The 18,767-nt window shown below is 33.9% G+C and overlaps 1 protein-coding gene across 1 annotated transcript in view; it reads left to right on the forward strand.

Moving 5' to 3' along the window:
- The window catches only part of LOC145286501 (uncharacterized), a 96,963-nt gene extending 79,680 nt beyond the window's left edge, over positions 1–17,283 (forward strand). The window contains exons 2-3 of the mRNA XM_080135402.1: positions 15,561–16,269; positions 16,419–17,283. Of these exons, the coding sequence (XP_079991528.1) occupies positions 15,561–16,269; positions 16,419–16,464 (755 nt within the window). The 3' untranslated portion in view covers positions 16,465–17,283. The remainder of the gene's footprint in view (positions 1–15,560; positions 16,270–16,418) is intronic.
- The last annotated feature ends 1,484 nt before the right edge of the window (positions 17,284–18,767 follow it).

An 18,767-nucleotide genomic window follows, 5' to 3' on the forward strand; every position in this document is an offset into this window, starting at 1 on the left:
TTCTGACTAAGTAATTTAAATGTACATAAAAAGTAAACATATCCGAATGTCAACAGGTAAAGTCGTAAGTAGGGCTGTGACAACAGCATATTCTTTTCATTGTTTTGACAATTGAGTATATATCCGTTAATATTTTATATGGTTTTTTATAGACGGATGTTGTTCTCGGTGGATTAAGTGTGCCTGGGTTTAATATATAACCTGGAGTCAACAGAATGAAATGAATATTCTGTTGTCACAGCCGTAGTCATAAATGTCCGTTATTAATAACATGAATATATTTACACAGAAAAGTTAAATATAAAAGTGTACTAAATTTTGCGGTTTTGTTGTGACTTGATCTTTCTGCACAATGACAGAGAGTATATATCCATTTAAGGAAATATCTCTTAATAAATTACGTTACGTTTATATTTATTCCGAACCTTAGGTTTCGACCTCGAGAAACAGTTAGGGAAAATAAAAGTAGCCTTATTGTTAATCCATATTAAATTAATATTAACGAATACTCATGCTATGTCCTCGATAGTATTGCAATTGTACCTGCTCAAAGCATTGGTTGATATCGTGTAATAGTACAAGTAGCCATCTGGCTGCATGTTGTGAAAGAAAAGCGACTAAATACAGCATATTTTTATTTACATGGAAGAAACAACAACCGTGAAAACAACGACAGCAAGGAAGTGTTCGACACGAAAATATTTCTACTGTATCATCGCTCATCAGGAATGAGATGTCTTTCATTCCTAAGTTGTATCTCCTTGAGTACATTCGTTGTCTTTCATTCAGCATCCAGCACCAGATTTAATTGTTGCGGATTTTCTTGGTGGAGGATCTGACATGCCATCTTAAAGTCATGGGCATAAGGGCTCCAGTCTCTCAGATGCTGCTGAAGAATATCGATGACGTTCCGGAGAATCTGCTTTTCATGGGCAGTAGCTGATGCTGGTAGGTTACAATAGCTAGCCTGACTTCATTCTCTTTTTGAGCATGATCAGGGTCCATTACATAAAGCTGGGCAAACTTGGGTTCTTGTCCTACATCTGGCTGCAGTCCCCCCATCAGTATGGATACATTTCCTTGTGTGGTGGCTGTTGGTTGCAATACATGGTGTCAAGGTTGTTCTGGCGGGTGATCGACTTTGAGACAGCCCATTGCTAAGGAATTATTTATCTGCCTAGTGCACTTGAGAAAGCATTATGAGTGGGGATGATTTCCTTCCCAAAGCTGTTTCAATGGATCAGGGTGATCAGGTAATGTGGGTGGGGCAACCTTACTGTTCTTACAACACATGCCTCTGGCTTCATTTTTCCATTCAATCGCATGAAAAGGCTGTACCGTCTTCAATGATGAGAGATCCAACATTGGAGAGGACTTTTTCAGCGGCGCGGTCTCTATTGTAAGCAAGGCCTAGTTGTTTTCTCTGGTGCTCTCGTCGATCAGCTGTCTGTCTTCTGTTTTGATAACACCATAAACTCCTGGTGTGTAGTGACTCCCATCGCCTCGCATTATCAATAGCCTCCCGATCCTCTTGCAGTCTTTTATCTCTAGTGTTTGTTGCCTCCTGTCGCCTCGCATCCGCTGTGTCTTTCCGATTTCTTTGAAGCCTTTTATCTTTGATGTGTAGTGACTGCTGTAGCCTCGCATCAGCTATGACCTGCCGATTTATCTCAAGCCTGCTTTTTTTGACTCTGGAGAAATTTATCGTCTTCGCTCTTGATATTTCACAGCTTGATTCGTTTTCCGACCCAACGAACTTTTCCGTCTTTTAGGCATAGTGATCGCTGGAACAATAATACTATAGAATAAAATGATGTTGGTGAAATTGAATATTAGACATGGACAGATAGACAAACATACATAGACGCCTGGACACAAAAATAGCCACACATAGATAGATAGATACAGAGGACATTATAGGCATATGGATATATAGATACACAGAAAGATATATAGACATAGATACAGATATATAGATATATAGCTTAGATATACAGATATATAGATAGACACATCGACATATATATATATATAGATATAGATATATAGCTATTTAGATACACAGAACTTTATATAGACAAACATAGATAGATACATAAGACATTATAAGCATATAGATATATAGACCACAGAAAGGTATATAGACATAGACACAGATCTATAGAAATATAGGCCTACTATATAGATACACAGAACGTTCTGTCAGACACATATAGATACCGATATATAGATATATAGGCATATAGATATATAGATATATACATACAGAGATTGAGAACGCAATAAAATCTGACTTATTTGCATTTTTGCATGCATTTTTTGCATTTTTTTTTCATTTCCATACACCAAACATGGATATAAATATCAGTAAAACATCCGCTAGGTCATAAGCTTCATGTCGATACCAAACTTGCCTGGGTGGGTTGCCTGTAGACTGAGATAAACCGCGTCACACACACACAGACAGTAAAAAATTTAATAATAAGCTTCATTTTTTAACTATTTCACAAGCGCATTATCTCTTATAATCGAGTACACTTTGATGTAGGCAAATGGTAATTTATTAGTGTATAAAATGTACAGTATAATCAGGTTGACACACGGGTTCCCGCCAGATCACCGAAGTTAAGCAATGTTGAGCTTGACTAGTACCATATAGGTGTTCATTTAGGAATTTTACGCGCCGTATGTGCTTTCCGCTTATCTCGTCATTGTTTTCAGTCATCCTGAAGCACTATTTTCCACTGGTATTCAACAATGTCGACTCAGCCGAGGTTTGGTTTGAGATTGTGCAACTCTTGCCACAAAAATTTCATGCGCAGACACCCTTACAGTGGATATCCATAGTTTGTCAAGACTGAAGCAAGCCATTATTTTAGTATATAAATACAACCTTACTTCATAAGTGTATTTGAAAAAAATATCAGTATATGATTTTTTTTATAAAATTAACACTAGATTCTCTACAGTGCAATATATTTACAGTGACTAATAACACCGCGTAGGCATGTGAGCCAATTGTGTTGCGGTGGGTTTCTGACTAGAGCAGGCACTCGCTTAATTTGATTTAAGAATATGCGATTTCCCTGATTCTGATGACATTAAAAGTTATGAGAGTCTGGAACATTCGTTAAATCTAATTCATTCCGGGCAATGTCAGATGTCTTGGTTAATATATATATATATATATATATATATATATATATATATATATATATATATATAGTGCGTAAAATTTTGTTGAAAATTACAAAGCTCACGTTTTCTTTTTTTTATAACCTTCGTTTATTTCCTGGATGTTTCCATTACAGCTGTTTCATTAGTGGTTAGGCAATTTTACGATTTATCCGTCCATAAAAATATCCTGTCCCCACCAACTTATTCAAATGTTTATCCATTAGATTTTTACAACAAAGGGTATATTTTTAACATGCTGAATATCGTATTCGGGTAAAAAGATTTCCAAAGCCATGACTCCTCACTTCCTCCATCTTTTGATGTTATATATGTATATATATATATATATATAGATATATATATGTATGTGTGTGTGTGTGTGTATGTTTGTGTGTGTTTGTGTGTGGGGGTGTATTGCCAGTTGCAGTGTAACATACTACACCTAACGTTTGGAATATCTATCAGATTTAACGTATAATAAAATTACGGAAGTGTCATTTCAGATCTCTTGCATTAGTTATAAGAAAATCTTTAAACGTTGGTGTTAGAAATAGATACAATTTATCAGTTAAATCGACATCTCGCAGATATATCGTATAGTTTTATAAAGTAGCGATATTGTTATAATTTCGTTTTTATTTAAAGTAAAAGTACCGAATCATTAGTTAAAACAAACTATACCAAAGCAAATGTCTACAATATAATTACCTGTTACAGAAGTCAATTTTCTTAAGGTTAATTCTGCTATTGGCAAGTCTAATAGATTTTCATTTCTATTTAAAGTAAATAATTTCACTCTGAATCAAAAACAATTATCCTGGGGGTTATAACGTGAAGCAGAACCTATCTATTAAAATACATTCGTGATAGGACGAGATGCCATTACCTGTTTTTAGCAAGTGATGTACACATTTTACATCGACAGGAAAATGTAATCATAGCAACTAGCATTTTGTATTCACGTGTTAATTACGTTTGACCTCACTTATTCACCGATGATGTTACTAGAAACTGTTTAACCGCATACTTAGTAGTGATTGTTTATCAAGACCTGTGGCCGTTAAAACATGCAATACTATATGACTATAACATAATACCAACTGAATTACAAGGTTGGAGTACTTTTCGTGTGGAGTAAACAATCGGTTCAGTTTTAAACTATATAACTTTGAACATAATTTTTTTTTTACAAGTTTTAAAAGATACAGTTTGATGTGGACGGAGTTTCCATTCGGTAAAATATTGCACAATAAACGAACAATATAAGAATCGTATTTTTTTTTAAATTTTCTTTACAGAGGGATCACTACTTATCAAGGCCTCGAGGCCTCTTGAGGAAAACGGTTAATGGGTATAAATAAGTCATTGTGTATATGGCGTAGTAAACATTAGTAATGGATTTTCTTTAAAAATTGGATTACTTAGGAGGGTGGCAGTTCATCAAGAATGTGTTTATATTGGACTTAATCTTCCGATTTCTTGTAACATGATATATGAAGTAAATTTTAACACAATTAAAATAAGTTTTATGCCATTTCCACGCAGCTTGAAGTTTGTTTACTCAATTTTGGAGTGGATGATAAATAATTTGTATTATAAATCTTATTTAGACTATTTTCTTATTTTTGTTATTTGCACAATGTTAAGGTCAACGCAACCTCTTCCGTTTCTAAGGTATATCTTGTCGCATACAGTAATGTTTCTGTCGAACTCGGGAATCTGAAGAGCGAATAGTTGTGGAAATATCATCAAAGAGAGAAAACCAATAGTTCCGATGAGTCAAATAATAAAAATGGAAGCTGATTTTACCAGCTCTTATTGGCAGTTAACTTTTCCAAAAGTCAGTTTTTGATCTAATTCTTTCTTGCACGATCCTTTCAATATAAAATAAGGTTTTGTTTCGCTAAGACATAAAATATTTCTTAACCTCTCGCTCCTATCCTGATCCATCATTATCTATGAAAAAAGAATCTTAAAGAATATTATCACCTCTGGCTATCGAGACAAACACCAGAACGATATCTATAGTAATCAATTGAAAGGCGATCCAAATAGTTGTTTTAGAAAAAGAAGTCATATAAACATAATTAAAGCATGTTATTTTCATTATGTATCTCTGATGAAGCTTGGTAGTCAAGATTAAAAAAGTGTAACAATGTTTCCGATTTCAATTGTCTCTTTTACCTGTTCACCAATATTATTCGACCATCAACTGACTTTACAGATGAGTGATTTCTTTTTTACTAAAACAGCCAGGACAAGCAAAATAATAAGAAATATGGGGAAACTCAAATTGTTGTAATTCTTTCTCAAATATTATAGACCATAGTCATAGATATTTACAATAGTTTCAAAATGGCAATAGGCAGCCCGGCACTGAAAAAATAACCATATGCAGTCAGGTGTGGCGCACAAAAAGATTAACAAAGGAAAAATTAAGTCTAAATTTATTTTATGTCAAGATAATTGAATAGTATTAAAAATTCAACAAAACAAAATACAATAAGTTTGTTATCTATAATTGTTTAGAGAATCCCAAGAACTTACTGGAAACAAAAGAGAGTTTTTATGTAAGATATTGATTACAGATGCTTGTTTCGACCGGCGCCGTGTGCGTTTATATTGCAAACAAATAAAACACAAACAAATCAAATATGCATAAATTTTGTAAATATCCGAAGTGTGTCTTTACGGAAAGAAAAATATATATATAAATATAGTATTCACTATAAAACGCAACGCATTGTTTCAATACTTTTTATTTTATCTTTTTTTTTTAAACATCACGTACCGGAAGCTATTTTTTTAATTTTTCTTTATGAGATACCTATCCTCGATATCTCAGACAGGTGCGTTTTTAGTTTCTTTTATTACAAAATATCACGGGTCTCTGTGTGCAATTCTAGTATTCTGCCGGATTAAAAATCTTACTATCGAGATATATGTATTATAACACAACATATAGAATGTAACAATATTTCTATTCATTTGTTTTATGTGTATTATATAATAAGCCTACAGGCTTTTCTTTTTAGCGGGCATTTATTAACATCAAAGTCAATCTTCTACTTATTTTTTTGCTTAATTGTACTTAATGACCATATATGATGCAAGTAAATAATAGAAATTAAAAATGTAATATAGGGGTAAGATTTATACAAATATATAATTTAATTAATTGGAATTCTTATTGAGATGAGTGATTTGTATTATTTATCCATTTATATATTCCGGACAGTTATCCTAATTTTCTAGTTTTTGTTTCACGGCGTCTTGGGCAACTATACCTCTGCCGTTCGTCAGGTGGTTAACCACGATGGGATAGGAACGCCGAATCTCCTAACTCAGCAATTACCGACTTCCATAGTTGTTTCTCGTCTTACTGAAAATGGGTTGACAGACAGACACACACACACACACACAGACACGTTCACTTTTATAGATATATAGATAGATAAGTTTGGAATAATTAGATTGTTTTGCTAATTGATTATCGTAATGCGGCATAAACTGATATATACATCATTTACAAGTAATCTATATATCTACAAATGTGACCATGTCTGTGTGTCTATGTGTCTGTCTGTGTGTCTGTGTACATTTCCCTACGCAAGAACTCTGTTAATTTTTAGTTTACAGACTCGAAATTACATATACGGAGTACTGAGATTTGGGAATATCTAAGTGATCAGTTTTCGGCCAGGAATTTGGCTTTTAAAGGGTCAAAGTTCAACGATTTAAGAACTCTATCAAACACCTCCGACAATTTAACCCTAAACACTTGATTTTTTAGATATAGATACCTTGCACATGGAGCTAACTTAATAACTTTGTTTGAGCCCAAATCAATAAATCTTCAAAGTCATAATAAGGGCCAAACTTTAAAAAAAATGACCGTTTTTTTTTTGTTCAGCATACACCTCCAAACACCCGGGCAATGTCTGGCCCCCATGCTTGTATATCCATAAAAGTGAACGTGTCTGTGTGTCTCTGTGTGTGTATACATTTCCCTACGCAATAACTTTGTCAATTTTTAATCTACAGACTCGAAATTTGATACGCAGGGTACTGAGATTTGGAAAAATTTATGTGATCGGTTGCCGGTCAGAAATTTGGCCTGTAATGGGTCAAAGTTCAACGCTTTGACCTTTGAGAACTCTACTAAACCCTCTGCCAATTTGGGGTCTAAACACTTGGAATTTTAGATATAGGTTTCTTGGACATGGATCTCACATACTACCGTGATTTGAGCCCAAAACAATAAACGTTAACGGGGCATAATAGAGGTCAATTAAAAAAAAAAATGATCGTTTTTTTTCTCAGCATACACCTCCAAACACCCGGGCAACGCCGGGCACCCATGCTAGTATATCTATCTATACTCCTATAAATTCGTTTTTCTTCTGTGTGCATTGAATTCATATCAAACCCCCTCTTTTCTATTTATTTACAAAGAAATTACAATTTTCTTATATATGAGTTGTGGAAATGCATTCACTAGCAAAAGATCTAGCTAATTTGCATATTCTTTTAAACATTAATTTTAATTAATTCCCTATTAGTTTTTTTCGGTTTTCTTATGGGCTGATCATCTAGAGTTAACTATTACGTGTAATTATATTCATGCAGATATTCTACATGATTTATACTTGCATAATATTTGCGTAAAATCTTTACAGTAAACAAAAATTTGTTTCCATATATGTTTATGTATACGTATATATTTTTGTTTTATCTATTAATCTATCTATATATATATATATCTATATATAAGTGAACGTGTCTGTGTATCTGTCTGTGTATATGTCTCTCTGTGTGTCTGTGTGTGTACATTTCCCTACGCAATAATTGTCAATTTTTAGTCTACATACTCGAAATTTGAAATACAGAATACTGAGATTTGGGAAAATCTATGTGATCGGTTTTCGGCCAGAAATTTGGCTGCTAAGGAGTCAAAGTTCAACGTTTTGACTTTTAAGAACTCTACCAAACTCCTCCAACAATTTAGTGTCTAAAAACTTGAAATTTTGAATATAGATTCCTTGGACATGGATCTAACATAAGAACTTGATTTGAGCCCAAAACAATAAATGTTAAGGGGTTATAATAGGGGTCAAACTTAAAAAATTTACCTTTTTTTTTTACTAAGCATGCACCTCCAAACACCCGGACAACGCCGGCACCCAGGCTAGTATTTCTGGAAAAGTGAACGTGTCTGGGTGGCTGTGTGCCTGAGTGTCTATGCGTGTACATTTCCCTACGCAATAACTCTCTCAATTTTCAGTCTACAGACTCGAAATTTGATGGACATTTTACTGAGATTTGGGAAAATGTTTGTGATCGGTGTTCAGCACGAAATTTGGCTGTTAAGGGGTTAACTTTCAAAGATTTGACCTTTAATAACTCTACCAAACTCCTCCGACAATTTTGGGTCTAAAACACTTGAAAATTTAGATATATGTTCCTTGGACATTAATCTAATTTAATAAGTTGATTGGGGCCCAAAAGAATAAATGTTAAGGGGACATAATAGGTGCCAAGCTTAAAAAATTGACCGCTTCTTTTTCTCTTTTTTTTTTTTTTTGCTCAACATACACCTCCAAACACCCGGAAAACACCGGGCTGAAATGCTAGTTTTACATAGATGTATGATTTCTGTACATGATAACTTAGGTAATAAATACTTAACTAGTAAGAGTAGATTTAATTTATCTCCAATGTTTTTGTTCCTGGTAATAATATTTAACAAGTCTTACTTGGAATGTATCGTAAACTCAACTTACTATATGCTTTAAGTATCATATAGTAATGAATTTCATTTACTATTTCTTAATTCTTAGAAAATTAAAGTTAACTGCAGCACATTTTTTTTATCACAAAACTTGAACAGTATCCTCTAATTTGAACGAAACGGATGTTCAAATTATTGAGTTACACCATATATATATATATATATATATATATATATATATATATATATATATATAGGAAAATTTTGAAAACTGTGTCAGGAAAATGATAAAATCATTTTTATGTCCTTTTGTTGATGTTGTAAGTCCGATATTTCGCTAAAAATAGCCTCATCAGGGTAGTTAATCAGTCCGTAGTTTTTTTCTTCATTTTGTTGTTATAGAGGAAGTAAGTCCCGGAGAAGAAATTTAAACTTACGAGCTGTACATTTTTGACGTGTGCGTTCGCCCCAGTTTCGAGTAGGAATATTTTCTTATTTTTGGTATAAACAATTGAAAATTTGGATATAGGTTCCTTCGACATGGATCTAACATAATAACTTGATTTGAACCCAAAACAATAAATGTTTAGTGGTCATAATAGGGGGCAAACTTTTTCAGAATTGACCTCTGCGGTCTCTCCCAAATTACTCAGACAATTTCTGGTCTAAATATTTGAAATTTTACATAAAAAGGTATTCAGAGATGGGGCAAGCTTTTTAATCGGTTTGGGTCGAATACTTTTAGTTACCAATATATAAATGTATGTATGTATGTATGTATGTATGTCTGCCTAAAACTTTCGACAGAAGCGACGGATTTGACCAATATCAGTATTGTTTTGAATTCGACTTTTCAGACGAAAAATATCGAAAAATTGGCTAACAACCTTAATACGTTCATCTTCAACTGGGCACTTTTCTACAGACAGCATCGCTTTTTTCACTGATATTTTTGAAAGTCATTCACTCCTTTCGATTATCTAGCCTTAATTTTAATATAAGTCACTTCCGGCTTGGCGGTGGTCGTAATAGTAAATACGTCAGGTTTTTCCCCCGTGCTTTTCCTCCTTCGCGGTACGGGTTCGAGCCTGCGTTTCTACTACCACTTTTTTTCTCAGCAGACACATCCTAAAACACGGGGCACGCCGGGCTGAAATGCTTGTATTCTATAAAATTGTGAATATGTGTGTGTGACAACAATTCGCAATCTATATAGTCAACGAATTCCTTTATCTACAGCTTTAAATTTGGTTATATAAAGAAGTCAGATATTGTACACGTCGTATCCAGGTGTGTTTATCATTTAATGGCTATGAAACAAAAGTGTTAAAAAGTCATTAATTAGTGAACAAAGTTATTGCGCGGAAATGATTATGAATTTAATTAATGCTCAATGTGTGATATTCTTAGGTTGGTTGTTTTTGTTTTACGGCATATAAACCCTTTTCGGGTTATTTAATGCCGAATACAGTTATTTTGAAGTAGAAATTTTAATAGAATATACATATTTTTTTCAAATCGGTTTCTTTTAAACCCATAGTTGGGACCCTAACAGGTACTACCACTCCGAGTCAGAGTGGGCCTGGGAGCAATATCAATAAACGGGTTGCTCCACACTCCCCATAGCCCGAAAGCAGGGGCCTTACCATCAGATATAGTTAATGGTCATATTCAGGAACAGTATTCTTCGGCATCCTTCTATATTATATACTTGTAAACATGTTGGAATATTTGATTGATACATTATTTGAGTATTCTTATAAAATACTACATTACAAATTAATTCTATACATTATGAAATGTTGGGAGTTATTTTATATAAAGCTCAGCGCAGCATTTGCAATACAGAATATGATTTCGTTATTATGTATATGATTTTATTTTTACGGCAGCTCTTTGTGTGGTACAATATCTTCACGACTTCGAGTTGGCCGATGGTTTCTTGATCACCACATTTTTCGACTGGTAGTTTCCTTCCACGCCCACGTTGCTTTAAGATCCGTAAGAAAGAAGAGATGAGTGCGGCCCACTCGGCGAAGAGATGTGTTGCTTGAGAATAGAATAGATGCCAACCAATCAAGAGAAAATTTCGGAAAGTGATTGTTATAAACAATAACAATGTTTATTTACACGAAATGATTAGGAGTGATTTTGGTTGACAGACGGAATAAAGTTTTCTTGAAAATCTTAACTGTAATTAGGATGCGTCAATAATGGAGAATGCAGTTGCAACGGATTTGGTGATGTTAACGGCGACAAAAAAAAACGAACCGACTCAATTTTTCGCGTTGGGTATCCTCTATTCATTGTCCCGAACCCTTGAACAATCAGTTCCTTATTTGTCAGCCAATAAAGATTGCCGACTAATGGCTATCGTCCTAACAATTCCCCTGCTCAGCCTCTGGTTGGTTTTTTCATAATAATAATCGCTAATCAGTTGCAGTCCATGGGATGGGGCTACACAGACCAATTCTGTGATTAGTTGATGAAGGATGCATAGAGGCCTAGTCCTTGGGTCAAACGTGGTATCAATTCCAATTTATGCCAACCTCAAATAATTTCCAACTTAGAAATATATTTATTGTTTATAATTTTGAAAATTATGATTTTCAAATTGTATTCCTTTTGTTTTATGGGTCCTTTCTCGAGTCAATATCTCTTTGCACTTAAAATGTTGGATTCCCAAAACGAATTTTATTTTACTTATATAATGTGTTTATAATTTTGAAAGGTCCATACACCTACAAATGGTTTTGGTTCTATTAACAGTTTTATACGGCAAATTGTATTTTTACTCAGGTACCTTTCTTTTTGCACTCAATGACTGTTTATTACATTAGGATTTTAAAAATAATGCTACCCAAACGAGTTTTATACTGTTCAGTAAAAGAATTATTATCATAATTTAATAATTTATTATTTAATTTACTTCGCCAGTCAACTTTTTGACACTTAACTAAAAATAGTATTTCTGCATCTTCTATTTGTTCAATTTAAAAGAAAAAATATAGTGATGATAACATAAGTAACGAACGGAAATCGGCCGGCATTACCCGGTTGTAACAGACGTTGAAATATTTAATCTATTTAGGTTTCGCATATATAAAGTCCTTCCGGTTTTAACGTAAAGTCAGATAAATATATCTTGCCTCAAACAAAATTTATTGATCGAAATAAGTATCAAAAATAAATACCCTTTTACTAACGTAAAACAATTGTATTGGGCCAGTAACGTAAAAACAATCTTGCGTTCTGGTGGCGATGAGGTCGCTGAAGGCGGTTTTGTTATTGCTAAGGTTTTTGAAGCATTTCTGACGCAGAAAGTTCGCGAGATGCTTCAAAAAGTAACAGTCGGTAGGTGAGAGATCTAGAGAGTATAGCGCATGAGGCAGATTCGTAGCCCAATTCCTTCAACTTCAGCAGGGTCGGGTTAGCAACGTGTGATCATTCAGCAGAATTGGGCATTTTCTGTTGTCTGATGTTGGGCGTTGGTTTCGAAGTGTTTGATACAATTTATCTATTTAGTGGCTGTACTAGTCTACCGTAATACTTTCCCTTACATTACAACTATAATGGATGAGACCGGTCGCAAACCACCAAATAGTAATCATGACTTTGTTTTAATGCAAGGCTGCCTTTGAGAAGTGTCGATGAGTTTCGACGACGTCCTGAGCAGAATATCGCTAGTTATCGAAAAAAAACACGTTTCATCGTTATTCACAACTCAGTCTGGGAACGAGTTTTACCTTTACATATTGAGTTTTTTATCGGTTTTTGTCCAGAAATTTGGCTGTAGAGGGGACAAAGTTCAACTATTCGACCTTTAAAAATTATACCTCCGCTAATTCTGGATAAAAAAACTTGAACTTTTAGATTAGAAGTGTTTAATTTGATTTGAGCCAAAAGCAATGTTAAGAGGCAAAATTGGGGGCAAAATTTTTAAAAAATTGACTTCAGTCGTTACCAAATTACTCAACCAATTTTTGGTCTAAACATTTGAAATTTTACATAAAGTGTACTCATACATAGGGCAAGTGTTTTAATCCTTTACTGGTCGAAAATGTGGCTACCAAGGGGTCAAAGTTCAAAAGATTTGACCTCATCTGTCTCTAGCAAACTTATCAGCTAATGTTGGATCTAAACATTTAGTATTTTAATAATGTGTTTTCAGACATTCAGCTAGCTTTTGAATCAGTTTTTGGGCGAAAATTTTGCTGCCAAGGGGTAAACGTTTGAGGAGTTTACCTCTGCAGATTCTATCAAACTCTTCTGCCAATTTTGGGTCTAAACTTTTGAAATTTTAGATGTAGGTTACCTGGACATGAGTCAAACGTGTAATATATATATATATACATATATATATATATATATATATATATATATATATATATATATATATATACATACATACATATGCACATAAAGTTATGAACAGTACATTAGGGTAGGTCGATTTTGGCATTATGACTAGGTCTATGCGGAGAAAGATGTTAAATAACATTGAGAATAACAACACAAAATATTTTTTTCTAAAACTCCATCGTTTTTTGCTAAAATGAATTTAAACATTGAAAAACTCAATATGTTGCGTCTATGTCGCCTGGTGCCGGTGTTAAATCAAAGAATAAGCATGTCATATTCATGCCGGTTTTGAAGAAAAAATATGAAGGGAGTATAAAAAATACGTTGTTTTTTTTTGTAATATCTATTTTATTTTTAGAAAACTAATTGAGTGTCGATATAAAAAGACACCCTGCAAAATATTTCATTTAAAATGAAGTAAACAACTAATAAACCAGGGCTTTATTTTATCCGGTTAATATTTACGTCTACACCGCCAAGTAATCGGTTTCATTTTCGTGTTCACACGTTTGTTTACTTTGTTAATCGGAGCTTAATTCAAATTTAGAAATTATTACATTTGCATTTTATATCTTATCAAACCTTAATTATTTATTAATTTATTTTAAACCGTTGTGTTATTTAATTTAATAATTCTTTATTTAAAAAAAAAACAAAACAAAACATTTTTCTTCGCAAGGCTATTTCGGTGTGATTTGACTTGTTTTCATACTATTCGGTAAGTAAAACCATTATTCTTTATTTTTTGATATTTACCAATTTTTCCAAATTTTATTTTTAATTCATGATTTCCATTGTTTAATTTCTTACAATATCATAAAATATTATTTTGCAGATATTTTTCTAACCATGAGTCGGAAACGAACTATTTCTACACGTAATACTGATTCTACAAAATTTGCGGGCCCACCTTCTCCATTAAATACAACAGAACCCCCTACTTTCCGTCAGGTTATTAAATATGGCTATTACATGGAGAATTCTCACCCAAAGTTAAATAAATTTGCCCTTTCAAAATTAATGGCAACTAATGTTAAAAATATTTGGAAGGCAGTAAATCCCAGTTTGCCACTATTAACTGACAAATGGATTCTGCATAAATTGCAGGACACCTGCTTTAAAAAAGCTAAGCAAATAAATAGAAACGTTTTATCCGCATATGCCAAAAGTCTGCTGGTCAATAAACTTGACAAATTATTTGACATTTCATCTTGTTCGTGTGACCTGCCAATTGCAAGTTGTCATGACAAAAATATTAAATGCAAAAAAGAAAATTGTCAGTCAAAGCATATAGTCTGTACCTGTCCTATAAAAAAAAGGTAAGTTTATTCTATTTTTTTTAATTTCTCTTGTTTGTTTGAAAAAAATATTTTTAATGAAAATCATAGACATCTTAAATTAAATGAATTTCTATACTTGTATTTTATGTAAACCAATGAGATAAGAAATTACAATTTTTGACGTGAAATAGAATTTATTTCTAAGATCAGCGTAGATTAGAATAAAAATTTGTCAAATTTTCTAATTCAGGTTCCTGTGGAGGAGAGAGAGTATTTGAAGGACCAAAGAAATAAAATAGGACCCAAAGGCAATTTTCAACTCGGACCTGTTGATAAAGCTGCAGTAGCAAAATGTAAAAAGTTAACTGTGTTAGGAGAAAAGCAAGTTGATTCATCCCCCCCGCCTATTGCTTCAACATCTCATGACCAGAATATCATTCTGACATCAGAAAATAGTGATGGAACAGATGAAAGTTTTGAACCAGAGGAAGAGTGTAAGAGTATTTACAGCCTGATAAAAATTCCTCGTTATGCCATTGAACTCATCAGAGGTGATGTCTCATCAAACCTAGGTGCAAGTCTTGCAAATGCTTTTCTTTTGGATCTACAGGCTGCAGGCCTTCTAAAATCAAATATTGATTTAAAAATTTTTTTTCTTGATAAGTCCAAAATTGACAGAGAAAAAGAAAGATCAAAAAACAATGCCTATCAAAAACATAATCAAAAAATTAGAAATCTTGTCTGCATTGGTGTTGATGGGAAACACGACAAAGACACTTTATTTTACATGGAATCTGTCGATGAAAAAGGAAACAAAAATCGAAGAAAAGCTAAAGGACAAGAGCATCACTTGACATTTACAAAGGAGATGGGTTGTGGAAGTAAGGGGGAGTATCTTACACATAGAGTGATCCCTACTGTTGGAGCAACTGGTGCTGTTCTGGCGGATGAAGTTCACAAAGTTCTAGAACAGTATGAGAGTGTCAATACTTTAAAGGCTGTCCTTTTAGACAACACAAGCACCAATACTGGATGCAAATCCGGACTAGTTTCCTCACTAATACATATCATTGGCTGTTCTCTACACCAGAATGAGCTTCCTTTTAGGGCATTATTTAAATCCCTTGATGGAAGTGCACGAAGCCCAACATCATTTACGGGTCAACTCGGAAAATTATGTGCCAACAATTACCATCATTTACCCCAAGTTGACTTTTTACCTGTGAGTAGTCCTCTAGAGGGCAGGTATTCTGAACTAACAGAAAATGATCTCACTGGTGACCAAAGACTACTTTTAGAGTATGCTGTTGGTATTTCAAGGGGTAAAGTAGACCCTCAGTATGCAGCATGGAGGATCGGACCTTTAAATCAGGCAAGATGGCTTACTCTGGCAATCCGATTAATGTGTATGTGGACCCGTAAAATTTATCCATCTGAATTGACCAGAAAAATGCACCAGCTGATTAGTTTTATTGTAGAAGTTTATGCAGTTAACTGGTTTGAAATTAAACTGGATGATAAATTTCATAACCAGCAAATGTATATTTTTAAAATGATTGGGCAAATAAAAAAGCAGCCTCAAGAAATTCAGGAAATTGCTTTAAGCAATCTTCAGTTTAATGCTTTTGCCCTTTTGCCAGAGAATATTCTGTTCTCTATGTTAAAATCAGATGAAATGGAAGTGAGGGAAGAAGCTATAAGAAGAATTTTAACCATTAGGTAAGTAAACAGTCATATAAAACTGATCAAATTGTTTATTTCGATTTATATATTCATTTTCTATTATTAAATTAAAAAAAAATAATTAAAATAAAAGTTGTGTTCATTTGTTCAAGTCAAAATTATTTGACTTCTCTTTTCTTTTTCAGGAGTGAGGAACCAGTGAAAAAGCGTTTAAAAAAATATCAACAATAAATTTTGACGCTTTACATTGGTCAAATTTGATAGACCTTTTTCAAAGTGGAGTTTCAGAGCCAGCACTAACTGAAGAATTATCAGATGATGACCTTCAGGAATTATTGATGAGCGGCAGAAAGCCAGAGTTACCTGATTTGCCTGCACATTCACAAAGTGTGGAAAGGACTGTAAAATTGACATCAGAAGCCTGCCAATCAGTCTATGGACTTGAAGCAAGACATAGACATATAATTGCTAAGATTTTATGCCATGAAATGAGGCCATTTCTTGCTTCAAAAGGATCCTATAGGGATAATTTTGATATCATGGTAAAAAAATAGCTTTTTACTTGCCAATTGTTTTGTGTTTTTATACAAGCATAGATAACTGCCTAGAGATAGGTAAATAATTTGTTTTAGGTTTTATTAAGACTTTTTTCAGACAGAATAAAAACTTCTTTTTTTCATTGATAGTAAAAAGAATTGAATTTTGCAGTTATATAACAAAGTAAAATGCAGCATTTATATAATTTTGTAATTGCCGCCACCTCAAAGCGGGGGGGGGCAATTATAATTTTGTTTAATATTTAGCACATCAGTCATAATATAGTTTATTTAAATATATAAAATAACTTGTTATGATTGAAACTGCAAAATGCTAAATAATTTCATACAAATCTTTCACAGATAAGGGTTTTTCCGTGTCTCAAAATAGACGATCTTTAAAATCAAATTAGCATCCGATGCCTGATGTTAGAAACCTAGTTTTTTTATATTTGTACTCCCCATATGTTTGTGCAACTTTCTCTGCTTCAACCTTTTACATTTTTCCAAAAAAGTTGAAAATCGACCTACCCTACAGTACATAGGGCCCGAGCTAAGCCGGGCTGAACTGCTAGTATATATGATGGACTCTCCGTCGATTTTCGACGTATGAGACTCCGACAATTTACCTGAAGGTCTAGAACTCAGCGTGTCGACATCCACTCAGACGTATGTGGCACTTTAGTCCTGCTAGGGACTTCCAATGGCGACCGCAGTGGTGACAGACATATAACTGCGAGAATTTAGCTCCACACTGCTCAGTATTATTTTTTGACTTGACTCTCGCTTCTTTCAGTTTTTCGATGCAAAACGCAGAGAACTCCTTGATTTTTCTGTCACACATTTCTATCCACTTCCTTCTGTCTTTTGCAGTTAGCTCAATGGTGTTATATTCAATATTTAGAACCTGCAAATTAGACTTTATTTTGTCTTTGTAACGCAACCATGGTCGTCCCACGTTTCGACGGCCTCAGTCTAATTGGCCATACAGGAGTTGCTTCGTTATCCTATCATCATCCATTCGCATCACATGACCCGCCCATCGAAGCTACGACTGGATTAAGAAGCTTTCGATGTTGCTGATTTTACAAAGTGTGAATAGTTTCGCATTTGATATTTTGTCTTTCAAAGTAAAACCGCAAATGGCACGTAGACATCTCTTATGGAAGACGTCAAGTTGCGAAATTTATTTTCGGTACGGGGTCCACGTCTCCGAGGCATACAAAAGTGTGGACAGTACCACAGCCTTATATACATGATTTTTAATCTTCAGGCTTAAACCCCGAACATTCCATACTCTTGTGTGCAGCTTGCCAAAGGCGCTGCTTGCTCGGGAGATACGGTTGATAACTTAATGGTCAAGAGATGCACTTGAATCAACCACACTTCCCAAGTATGTAAACTTGTTAACATACTTCAGGTTTTTCCCATCTACCTGAATCGACATCTGAGGAAAATTGTGCACGGTTTGTTTCTGTTTAACACCCTGTACTTGTTTTGGTGTAGGTGGTGGCTGGTAGATGACTTCCGTTTTCTTTATACTGATTGTCAAGATAAAGGCTTTACATGCAGTAGCAAACCGATTTACAAGATGTTGAGCCTCCTCCCGAGAAGTCGCGACAAGGGCAGCATCATTTGCAAACAGCAAATCTCTTATAATGGTTCTTCGGAGAAGTGTTTTCGCTTTGAAGCGTTGTTGATTAAAAATCCTACCATCTGTACGGAATTGGAAATGAACGCCAGTGCCAACATCTGCAAATGCATAAGTATAGTATAATATATATATATATATATATATATATATATATATATATATATATATATATATATATATATATATATAGTAATGTATACATATGGGCATAGCAGTTTTAATCGACTTACGCTAGATAATTTTAATTTTAATCTACCAAATATTTTAAGCTCTTGGCACCTATTTTAATCGGGTACAATTTTTCATATGCAATATATTTATGTTGCTATTCAGTGGATGTTTAG

This window comes from Euprymna scolopes, chromosome 10 (assembly GCF_053919585.1).
Source record: "Euprymna scolopes isolate OS-2025 chromosome 10, ASM5391958v1, whole genome shotgun sequence".
In the NCBI taxonomy this organism is placed as follows: domain Eukaryota; kingdom Metazoa; phylum Mollusca; class Cephalopoda; order Sepiida; family Sepiolidae; genus Euprymna; species Euprymna scolopes.